General features: G+C 38.9%; 1 protein-coding gene across 2 annotated transcripts in view; it reads right to left on the bottom strand.

Moving 5' to 3' along the window:
* LOC124709590 (tRNA (guanine(10)-N2)-methyltransferase homolog) overlaps positions 1–12979 on the bottom strand; it is a 181987-nt gene that overhangs the window by 143417 nt on the left and 25591 nt on the right. For both annotated transcript variants that reach the window (XM_047240852.1, XM_047240851.1), the window contains exon 2: positions 8160–8225. In XM_047240852.1, the coding sequence (XP_047096808.1) occupies positions 8160–8225 (66 nt within the window). The remainder of the gene's footprint in view (positions 1–8159; positions 8226–12979) is intronic.

Here is a 12979-nt window from a genome sequence, read left to right as displayed (position 1 = left end):
CTGAAAATACAAATATTTAAAGGAGAACTCTGTAAAGTATCTTCATTTTTCTCAAGCCTTGCCTGTGTTATCAAGTGCATCATCATCTAAATGATTCTCAATTTTCCATTCTTTTGTACAACAATCTCAACAACAACTTTGATCTATGAGCTGGTAAGATGATCTCACATTTATCTGCCTTTGCTACCTTTGGGATTATGTAAATTTAATTCTTCTGAATGTCTGATGTATGTTACCAATCTCAATGATACTACACACTAGTTTGAATAGTCATTGAATTGTAGCTTCTCCCAATGATTTGAGAAACTTTGAAGAAATGCTATCTATCCTTGATGCAATGTTTGTTCACAAGTCTTCCAAAGCTCTGTAAAACAAGTCTTCCAAAGCTCTGTAAAACTCTGACCTGAATATTTGATCCCTTATGTCTTTCAAATCAATGCTGTTCTCCATTTAATAGTGGAATTCCTTTTGCACTCCTAATGTTGACACCTTGGCTTTTAATGTCACTGAAAGTTATTTTGACTTTCCTATATCTTCTGATGACTATTTGCTTTTCAATTTTTTCACATTTTTCCTGTAGCTATTTTGCTTTCATTCCTAAGTCAATTACACTGCTGCACACTTTTGTTTTCCTGAACAATTTTATATTTCCTTCTTTTGTCAATCAACTGAAGTATTTCTCCTGTTTGCAAAGGTTTCTTTGCAGTTATCTTCCTTGTGCCTGTATTTGTCAGTCCAACCTCTGTGATGGCCCTTTTTTTAGGTATTTTAACTCCTACTCTTTTGAACTGCTTGCTTTAGTATTCATTACCACCATTATCTATGGACTCAGAACACTTCAAATGCACATCATCATCTGCTCCTGGGTATATCTTACAATCCAGTATCTGATTTTGTAACCAGGTCGTGTTTTCCTGTGTCTCAATGTCTTTTCAGAGTATATTGTATTTCCTCCTCTTGTGATTCTTGAACAATGTTTTTCCTATCACCGGCTGAAATTTATTGCTGAACTCTAGGAGAGACAAATTCTTTAGGAGTCTCTACCCCCTCCTCATTCTTACTACCAAACGCATATTCTCCCCTAACTTTATCTTCTGTTCCTTCCCCTTCTGTAACATTCAATATTTCAATCCCCCATGAGGATCAGATTTCCATCTCTCTTTAGTGAGTTACATATTCAGTTCCCTGTACCTCTTCATCTTCACCTTGTGACAGCTGTGCACACCTAAAGTATGAGGGCATGCTGAAAAGTAACGGCGCCAAAAAAATTTAGTGTGAAAACTTTTAAATCTTTTAAAAAATGAATGTTATTAACATTCTACATCTTTATTCTTCACGTCTACAAAATGCAGCCATCTGTTAATAATAATTGCCTCTGTTGTGGTTCTAGAAAATAAAAATTTTGGATCTTATAGCTTTTTAACAAGTTTAGATGTGCAGTCTGATGTTTTCAAACTGTGTTTGTATCTGGCAGTGTGTATGAAAATCTAGCAGCATACTACAGATCACCATTATCATCTTTGATTTTAAAAAATCTCTTATGTTTTGTATTTAGCTGTTTTCATGTGGTCTTCAGTATCACTCTTTCCTTTATGTTCAACAGAAAATTCTCCAATAAATAATGTGCAAAAATATGTTCACTGCTTCTGTCATTACACAATTTCAAAAATTTGTATTCCTGCTGCAGATTCAAGTTAAACATATGCTTTGTTTTGCCCATGGCTAAACAGTGAAACAAAAAACCAATAGGCATAAAATGATCAAAAATATGTAAAATAGTTACTTCACACAGGAAAACAATATAAACACATTTCCCCTGTTGTGTTTGAAACTGACTAATAGTAAGTGAAAAGTGGCACAACTGGTAGTCATGCACCTCCCCATCGCCTCATCATTTGCTCTGAGGTCAGTTGACAGAGGCAAGGCCATAAGAGAATGTTTGAAAACGGTGTCAATCACAATGGTCTAAGATTTAAAATAAAATCCTTGCCACTCATAAAATTCTCAAACCCCAGACATTCTTGCAACCCCAGACATCACTAAAAACCGGGACTGTCCAGGCTAATCCTGGACTTATGACAAACCCAACTGGACACAACCGACAAAAATGGTTTAAGTGGTAGGTAACTTTGAAAATTATTCACAAAACCTAATGAGATACCGATCAACTGTTCATATTTTTCACAAAATTATCACAAGCCATTAAACTGAATAGTGAATTATACAAGGTTTACTTTGTCATTAATTTAAAAATCAAACAAGAAAAATACATCCAGTCTACATATTTCAGTTGTTTCAGTGCCCAAGTTACATTCTTGTACCTACATCTACATTTATACTCCGCAAGCCACCCAACGGTGTGTGGCGGAGGGCACTTTACGTGCCACTGTCATTACCTCCCTTTTCTGTTCCAGTCGCGTATGGTTCGCGGGAAGAACGACTGTCTGAAAGCCTCCGTGCGCGCTCGAATCTCTCTAATTTTACATTCGTGATCTCCTCGGGAGGTATAAGTAGGGGGAAGCAATATATTCAATACCTCATCCAGAAACGCACCCTCTCGAAACCTGGCGAGCAAGCTACACCGCGATGCAGAGCGCCTCTCTTGCAGAGTCTGCCACTTGTGTTTGCTAAACATCTCCGTAACACTATCATGGTTACCAAATAACCCTGTGACGAAACGCACCGCTCTTCTTTGGATCTTCTGTATCTCCTCCGTCAACCCAATCTGGTACGGATCCCACACCGATGAGTAATACTCAAGTATAGGTCGAACGAGTGTTTTGTAAGCCCCCTCCTTTGTTGATGGACTACATTTTCTAAGGACTCTCCCAATGAATCTCAACCTGGTACCCGCCTTACCAACAATTAATTTTATGTGATCATTCCACTTCAAATCGTTCCGCACGCATACTCCCAGATATTTTACAGAAGTAACTGTAAGCAATTGTTCCGCTATCATATAATCATACACTAAAGGCTCCTTCTTTCTATGTATTTGCAATACATCACATTTATCTATGTTACGGGTCAGTTGCCACTCCCTGCACCAAGTGCCTATCCGCTGCAGATTTTCCTGCATTTCGCTACAATTTTCTAATGCTGCAACTTCTCTATAAACTACAGCATCATCCGCGAAAAGCCACATGGAACTTCCGACACTATCTACTAGGTCATTTATATACACTGTGAAAAGCAATGGTCCCATAACACTCCCCTGTGGCACGCCAGAGGTTACCTTAATGTCTGTAGACGTCTCTCCACTGATAACAACATGCTGTGTTCTGTTTGCTAAAAACTCTTCAATCCAGCCACACAGCTGGTCTGATATTCCATAGGCTCTTACTTTGTTTATCAGGCGACAGTGCGGAACTGTATCGAATGCCTTCCGGAAGTCAAGGAAAATAGCATCTACCTGGGAGCCTGTATCTAATATTTTCTGGGTCTCATGAACAAATAAAGCGAGTTGGGTCTCACACAATCACTGTTTCCGGAATCCATGTTGATTCCTACAGAGTAGATTCTGGGTTTCCAAAAACGACATGATGCGAGCAAAAAACATGTTCTCAAATTCTACAACAGATCGACGTCAGAGATATAGGTCTATAGTTTTGTGCATCTGCTCGACGACCCTTATTGAAGACTGGGACTACCTGTGCTCTTTTCCAATCGTTTGGAACCTTCCATTCCTCTAGAGACTTGCGGTACACGGCTGTTGGAAGGGGGGCAAGTTCTTTTGCGTACTCTGTGTAGAATCGAATTGGTATCCCGTCAGGTCCAGTGGACTTTCCTCTGTTGAGTGATTCCATTTGCTTTTCTATTCCTTGGATACTTATTTTGATGTCAGCCATTTTTTCGTTTGTGCGAGGATTTAGAGAAGGAACTGCCGTGCAGTCTTCCTCTGTGAAACAGCTTTGGAAAAAGGTGTTCAGTATTTCAGCTTTACGCGTGTCATCCTCTCTTTCAATGCCATCATCATCCCGGAGTGTCTGGATATGCTGTTTCAAGCCACTTACTGATTTAACGTACGACCAGAACTTCCTAGGATTTTCTGTCAAGTCAGTACATAGAATTTTACTTTCGAATTCACTGAATGCTTCACGCATAGCCCTCCTTACGCAAACTTTGACATCGTTTAGCTTCTGTTTGTCTGAGAGGTTTTGGCTGCGTTTAAACTTGGAGTGAAGCTCTCTTTGATTTCGCAGTAGTTTCCTAACTTTGCTGTTGAACCACGGTGGGTTTTTCCCGTCCCTCACAGTTTTACTCGGCACGTACCTGTCTAAAATGCATTTTACAATTGCCTTGAACTTTTTCCATAAACTCTCAACATTGTCAGGTAGTCTGAAATCTGCCTTCTATTACTCTTGCTAAACAGATAAACCTTCCTCCCTTTTTTTATATTCCTATTAACTTCCATATTCATGGATGCTGCAACGGCCTTATGATCACTGATTCCCTGTTCTGCACTTACAGAGTAGAAAAGTTCGGGTCTATTTGTCATCAGTAGGTCCAAGATGTTATCTCCACGAGTCGGTTCTCTGTTTAATTGCTCGAGGTAATTTTCGGATAGTGCACTCAGTATAATGTCACTTGATGCTCTGTCCCTACCACCCGTCCTAAACATCTGAGTGTCCCAGTCTATATCTGGTAAATTGAAATCTCCACCTAAGACTATAACATGCTGAGAAAATTTATGTGAAATGTATTCCAAATTTTCTCTCAGTTGTTCTGCCACTAATGCTGCTGAGTCAGGAGGTCGGTAAAAGGTGCCAACTATTAACCTAGCTCGGTTGTTGAGTGTAACCTCCACCCATAATAATTCACAGGAACTATCCACTTCTACTTCACTACAGGATAAACTACTACTAACAGCGACAAACACGCCACCACCGGTTGCATGCAATCTACCCTTTCTAAACACCGTCTGTTCCTTTGTAAAAATTTTGGCAGAATTTATCTCTGGCTTCAGCCAGCTTTCTGTACCTACAACGATTTCAGCTTCGGTGCTTTCTATCAGCGCTTGAAGTTCCGGTACTTTACCAATGGAGCTCCGACAGTTTACAATTACAGTACCGATTGCTGCTTGGTCCCCACATGTCCTGACTTTGCCCCGCACCCTTTGAGGCTGTTGCCCTTTCTGTACTTGCCCGAGGCCATCTAACCTAGGTTGTGGTATTATCTGTCTCTGTAGAGAGATTGCTTATCGACAATAGATGACCACACGCTGCAACTGCTGGAACAGAAGGCGAAACAAGGAGGATGGCGGGGAGGAGGAGAACCAGTGCGCTGGTAATTGTTACAAGTAAAAAAAAGGCATACCAATCCCTGTGTCAACCAGGAACACTGACTGATGCTAGTTGATGGCTTAAGTTATCGTCAGGTTGTTTGGAATTCTACTGACTGCTGACACTGGCCTGACGGAGTGTTGCGCTGTGGTGGTGTTGTCTGTTGGGAGAAAGAAAGGCACACAGTCTTGTTGCAGTAGTGGCACTTTTTTGTCACAGAGCAGATACTGACAATGTTCGAGAATTTCCGTGTACATTCTAGAACCACTTGGTCTTCCTCCATTTCGAACCCACGATATTTTAAATAGAAGTGTGAGAGAGATGAATCCGACCTACTGCGCATTGCATGTTTGTGTGTGCAGGTCTAAAAGCAGTCACGAGCAAAATGTGGACGCGGCAGCCGAACAGTGGCCGACAGGTACCTGCTGTACGATCCATAGAGTTTCAGTGTATGTGTAGAAAAGAGCCTGTGCTATTCTTTGCTGGTTTAGTGACTGTGATGATTGTTAAGAACAAATGAAAAAATGGGATTAGACTTTCAAGCAATTCATGTGTTGGACTTGCTAGAAGCAAGACATGTTCATATTTTCTGGTGGTTATTAAACCAATCCTGTTGTAAATGTATCCTAATAGAGTCTAATGTTTGATGACTTGGTTGACATGCACAAGTTTGAATATTTATATGAGAAGTGGTAAATTTGTTTTTTGTGGAAGTTGAAACATACCATGACTGAACTAAAAGTATTCTTCGAGTACCAAATTATTTCAAGAGTAGAGAGAGTATCTGATAAATTCCCTTAACCAGCATTATTCTTTGGAGATGAAGTTTTTGGCGATCGACGTGGCCAGCTATCCAGAGAAGACGATCGACTGTGCATACCAAGTAAGCCAACCTGTGGGAGAGAGGTGGGAAGTTTGCAAACCAGCTTCACACCGCTTCTTGTCGTCTAAAGCGTTGGAGCCACCATGCCAGGTGATAATTATATGATTACATTTTTAATTAGGTAATATGCATATGCAATGACCCATGAAACATGTGACAGATTTTTTTTTTCCCACTGTAATATTTAACACAGGCCTTGGTGATAAAATGGGTGTTTGCAAGCAAAAGTGCTTTGTAAGCAAATCACATATTTCTGTAAAAGGTAAAACTGTTCAAATCAGCTAATGGACACAATTTTTGCTCTTCTTATTAAAGGCTGGTACTGGAAGACAATAAATCACGGCCTGGCCACTTAAGGTCTATGACACCATTTGCCTTTCGATGGAGATGGAAACAGTACCACAAATAAACCACATTTTATCTGCTTCGTTACAAATTCACAAATGAGAGATGGCTGCAGTGATGCTGCTGCCACAACCCATTGTTGTTGTGAGAGCAAATGTAGAAACTACTTTCACTGTTGTTGCTGTTGCACATGCTGTTTCTGAAACGGATTATCATGTATTGCTCATGGTGTTTTTGTTGGTCACTTAACTGCAGCTAGAAGATCTACTGCTATTACTACGTCTGCTGTACCAGCTGTTTCCATAGATCAAAAACTCTTGATCCATGGCAGCAAAATAGCCACTGTAATTTGGATATCATCCAAAACACCATTTTACTAAGCGAAACAATAGTGATACACTAAATTTATAGTCACTGTCCACAACAGCAGGGCTGCAAACTAACACAGACTCAGAGACAAATGAATTCATGTTGTGGAAATCGGAGAACATGGGTGAAGCCAAAGTTGTCATATGTTAAAATCATTTAAACAAGAAAGCAGCACCAATTATAACAACAGAATTGAAGGTGTAGTAAACAGGCGATCCACTGGCACAATGCAAATAGCTTCATGTGGTAGACTGCAGCAATTCTTGCCAGTGCGAGCTGCTAATGGACAACCCATGTTACTCACTTAGAGCACTCCTAGCAAGTCAGCCTAGTGGTAATGTTAATGGACAGCAATAATACCTCTGACATACCGTTTGAGTTGACAAGCACACCCAGCACGTGTACAAAATACATTTATTAAATTTTATTGTAGATTAAGAGTAAAATGATAACTGAATTAAGTAAATGATCAACACATAATCTTACATATTCTACACCATCACAGGAAGTTGTTGCAAATATGATCCAAGGAATACACAAACAACTGAATTGACCATTTTAATGCACTGTATTCTAGCAGTTCTTTTCATACTTGTGACATAACCATATTAACAGGTAATACAAGCTGAACAGTTACAGAGTAGAAATTACAAAACATGACAAGTCGTGCATTGCATCACAAAGGAAGCGATGAAGTACTAACTATCCAATTTTATCCTCCCAGTTATGTATCAATAGCAATACTAACTGGAGGTGGTGGGGGTGGCAGGTGGAGGCACTTTATGTCCATCTTTTGTAAATATTGTAATCTAGTCACATACTTTGTATTTTTAAATTTTGAAACAAATATTTATTGTTTTTAATGAATTCTTCTATCAGATTCTATAATTGTTTCAATGTTTTTCAACTAAACTTAATCCAAAAATTTGAGTCTAGCTAATGTGGTCATAAAGCCACCTCTCCTCACCACCCACCCCCAGTAGTAAGTAGATGCGACTTTTCTCAACAAATGTGTTGTTCAACATTTTCAGATACTGGATCCTACTTACACATCAGCATCTCTTTAAAATGTATGTTGTAAATAAAAGTCAACAACAATTAGTGCAACTGATGGTTTTTTTGTTTCTTTTTATGTGGCAGTCGTAACATAACCTCCCTTTCCCCTCCCACTATTAATATTGGTTATTGAAAATGGTTTGGTACTGTTAGGGATAATATCAATTAATATTTCACCATTTACAATGAAAAATCACAGTGGCCTTGAGCAATGTGATACTTACATGGTAGGTATGTTTCTCAACCCAATTGAGCTGTATGCTGAACAGCGAAGAGATGGATTCAATTTCCTTAAAAAAGAAAAAAGATAGATTGTAATTCATGTCATTCTTTGGCACATATCAAGCAAGGCATAAGACAGAAATCATGCTTCCAATGGAAACCAACTTACAAGTTAAAATTCCTTGCAACTCACCTACACATACACACAGACATACATACATACATACATACAGCCATCCATCCATCCATCCATCCCACACACACACACACACACACACACACACACACACACACACACACCCATCTCACCCTCCCTCCCTCCCTCCCCCCACACACACACAAGGGGGGGGGGGGGGGGGGAACAAGTGACAATAATCAAAACAAATGATAAAATGGAACTGGAAGAGAGAGAGAGAGAGAGAGAGAGAGAGAGAGAGAGAGGTATGGCATGACTTCAGGTCACAGCTGATAATGATTCAGGTAACTCTGACAGTGCAAAAGTATGTTTTAGACAGTCTGCATCCTCATGTGTTACCTCTTTTTACACACACACACACACTGCATGTGTCTCCATAACCTGTTTGTGTGTGATGTAGAGGTACTCCCACAGCCAGCAAGATCCTCAGATACAGCCCCAAAATAATGCGTGGAACTAGCTCAGACGTCAGCTCCCTACCCCAGCCAGTATCCAGGCTGTCACACACCAGTTACAACAGTTATGGGCCAGCTTGCCTCAGGAGAGGACTTGAAGACTTTACGCAACCCTTCCCCCAAATCAGTGCATACATCCGGCCAGAGAGGGTGCAATGTCATACTGATAAGTGGACTCAAAGTGCCAACTGTTTTGTAAATTTTACTCAATTTTGTATCATTTCATTTCCACCTCCCCTTCTGGGGGCTTCAATTCTTTTGTCAGATTTAGGAAACAATATGAGTAGCCCTCTTACATTTTTTGTTGATAGTGCTGTCTTTTAGCACCTAGTAAAGTCATCAGAAGAACAAAACAAATTCAGAAATGATATCAATTTCAAATCTACACAGTGCAGAAGATGGCAATCAACTCTAAATAATAAAAAGTGTGAAGTCCTCCATATGAGTACCAAAAAAGATACTGTTAAATTTTGGTTATAAAGGTTATCAATTCAGAAAAAGAATTAAGAAAAATCAGAGCTCAATTGTCAAGATTTAGGTGTTCATTTTTTATTTGTTTGCATGCTATCTGAGTGCTGAACAGTTGAGAAATAGCCTAAAAATAATTCTACAAACCCTATGCCAAACACTTATTACTAACAAGGGAACCTCCCCATCACACCCCCCCATGGTTAGCATGAGCAGCTGCAGAACGAGAGGTCTTTTCACTCAAGGGAAGACTTGAATCAAGGACCTCTCGTTCCGCAGCTGCTCAAGCTAACCACAACACCACGGCGCTCCTGAGCTCACATTATCCTTGATGTTGCCTATCTTGTGCATGGACTACTCAGTTTGTATATTTTGCTTATTTTTTTCATAGTTCCACACAACTTCTTCCTGTTTTCTCGAGTGATCTGTGTTCAGTTTTTCAAGGCCTATCCACTGTGCCAACTTATAACTAAATCTGAGGGGGGTGCAATGGGGAGGTTCCCTTGTAAGCATTATTTCCTGGAGCACTGAACCTAAAGTAAATTGTTTATTCAGCAGAAGCATGCATAAGAATACTTTGTAAAGTAGGTAACTGTAAATATTGCACAAGCATTTTTAAGGATCTTGGAATTCTTACACTCACTTCCCAATATATTTACTCCTTGATTGTTTTTGTTCCTGATGATAAAAACTAGTTCAGCTGAAGGAAGCCTAACACAACTGAACAACACAAGATGTAAAAATTATTTTCATGTACACTTTGCCTGCTTGTCTTGGGTTTAGAGATGAGTTGTGTACTCTGAAGCAGAGGTAATCAACAATCACTCATCTTACATAAAGAATGAAATTGGGAATTCTCACCTGTTTAAAAATACCTTGTTAGCCACCTTTTTACAGGTGATATTTGCCGCAGGTAACATTTGAAATTGCTGTCTCAAAAACATACAGCAATTTCTGATCATAACCTTTTAACAGCAGCTCAGTACGGTTTTCGTATAAGCTTCTCAACAGAGAAAGCAAAATATTATATTACGCACTCTATTCTGGTAGATCTAAATGAGAAAAGTTATCCTTTTGGCATATTCTATCATCTTACCAAAACTCTCACGTGTCGTAAAATTGTGCTTGGCAAACTAATATGTTTTGGTGTTGGAGGCATTAAAACTGCACCTTAACAATAGGCAACAGAGTTAACTTAACAAATTATATCTTATAAACAAAACTAGATTTGAGAGAGAAATCATGAAGTACGGTGTCTCCCTATCTTTGTTCTTGACCTACAGAATGATTCAATTTGAACTTGTGAGAGCTATTCAAGAACTGTGATGTTTATTGATGACACAAGTATACTGATCAAGGGCATAGACTCATCCACACCAGACATAGTCCGAAGAATAATATAACAGCCATACATGTAATTCAAAGCAAACAGCTTAGCCTTTTAGCTTACATGGACTCATATTATCCAATTCCAAACCAATAAAAAAGAAAGGTATCAGAACAGGATGAGACTCCATGTGCGAAGTTCTTAAGCACCCAGATATTGATCAACAGACAGAAATACTAGCATACTTTCACTCAGTACTGTCATGTGGCACAATCTTCTGGTACAGTGCAACTGGGCTCAAAATAATATTTGTTTTACAGAGTCATGATGTAAGACTATTATGTAAAGTTGATAACCAAACATATTGTATAAGCCTCTTCTGGGACTTTTACACTTATTTGCCAATATATTTATTCGCTAATTCTATTTGTAGTCAGTAATAGAGTAAATTTAGGATGAATTTTGAAATTCACACTCCTAAACAATAGTATAATTAAAAATAATTTCGATGCAGACTATGTGTCACTGTCTTTGGTTTAGGATGAAGTTTTATATTCTATGTCATCAATAAACATCACAGTTCTTGAATAGCCCTCACAAGTTCATATTGAATCATTCTGTAGGTCAAGAACAAAGATGGGGAGACACCGTACTTCATGATTTCTCTCTCAAATCTAGTTTTGTTTATAAGATATAATTTGTTAAGTTAACTCTGTTGTCTACTGTTAAGGTGCAGTTGTTTTAATGCCTCCAACACCAAAACATATTAGTTTGCCAAGCACAATTTTACGACACATGAGAGTTTTGGTAAGATGATAGAATATGCCAAAAGGATAACTTTTCTCATTTAGATCTACCAGAATTGAGTGCTTAATATAATATTTTGCTTTCTCTGTTGAGAAGCTTATACGAAGACCATACTGAGCTGCTGTTAAAAGGTTATGATCTAAATTTCAATAATCAGCTGTCAGCTAATTTCTCGAAAAATTTTGAGGCCACAGGAAGGAGAGAGACTGTTCTGTAATTAGAGATCATTTGTTTCTTTCCAATTTTATAAATGGATATTACTACTGCATGTTTCATTTGTCAGTAAATACTCTTGGACTCACTGTGAGATTACAAAGACAATCTAGAGGGGTGCTATCAACTTAGAACAGGATTTTAGTATTGTCACAGCCAGAAGAGTAACTGATTTTCAGTGACCCACTGATGTTTCTGATCTCTTTAAAAGTCGATATGGTAAAAGTGATATACGCTAGTGGAGCACACAATGCGTATCTAAGGGAATATAATGGATCAAACAATGGAAAACTCAGGAGGGAAAAACAACAATATTATGAAAAGTCCCCCGCAGCACTCAGTGGGCCACAGTACAGTTGCGATAGAGCGCCCGAAACTGGTCGTGATAATAAAAGAAATTTAAAACTAAAGCGGTATTTTCAATCACTGGTATGAAAAGGATAGATCACTACTCACTATATAGAGGAAATGTTGAGCTGCAGACAGGTACAACAATAAGATTGCTGTACATTTAAGTTTTTGGCCAAAAGGCCTTCTTCTAAAGTAGAAAACATGAGCACGCACATGGGCGCACGCACGCACGCACGCACGCACGCACGCACGCACACACACACACACACACACACACACACACACACACACACACACACGGTCAGTCTCTGGGTCGCTGCTATATGCAGTCCACCCTCAGCCAGAGAAAGTGGCCATGAATGTGTGAGTTGTGCTTGTGTGAATGTTTGTGTATTTTCTACTTCAGAAGAAGACCTTTAGCCCAAAACCTTAAACATATAGCTTTTTTTATTTTCGTTTTTTATTTTTTTATTTTTGTCTATCTGCGACTCAGTGTCTCCTCTATATGGTAAGTGGCAATGTATCCTCTTCATACTACTGTCAATGTAGTGGATCTTATTTTGAACAGCAAATTTTTTCCTTGGTTTTTTTCTCTCCCTGTATTTCAGCTACGGTTAGGAATAGTTCATTGAATTTAGTGACCAATGATTTTGACTTTTACATAATCTGCCTCACTGCTACTGTCAACTGGGTGTTGAGAAACATTTGCCTACTGTGTTTATTCTTTCATTCCTACTAATATCCCAAGTTGCCTTTGCTCTGTTCTTGAAACTTTGAAATACTTATTTGGATTTTTGACAAAATGCTTAATTTACAGTATTGCATCTTTAAATCTTGATTATAGCAAGTCCTCTGCATTAAATAAAGCTCTTTCTTCCTGGTGCTAGATGCTTTGATCCCAATCGTGAGCCACCCTTTCTCTCAGCTTCCACTGTAACCTTTCCCTCACTCAATGTAACACAAAACTGATTTCATATTGATCTGATGGAATTACATTTTCCTCGC

This window comes from Schistocerca piceifrons, chromosome 1 (assembly GCF_021461385.2).
Source record: "Schistocerca piceifrons isolate TAMUIC-IGC-003096 chromosome 1, iqSchPice1.1, whole genome shotgun sequence".
NCBI classification, from domain to species: Eukaryota; Metazoa; Arthropoda; class Insecta; order Orthoptera; family Acrididae; genus Schistocerca; species Schistocerca piceifrons.
Note: the sequence above shows the minus strand (reverse complement) of the source record. Positions and strands in the feature narration are given on the sequence as shown.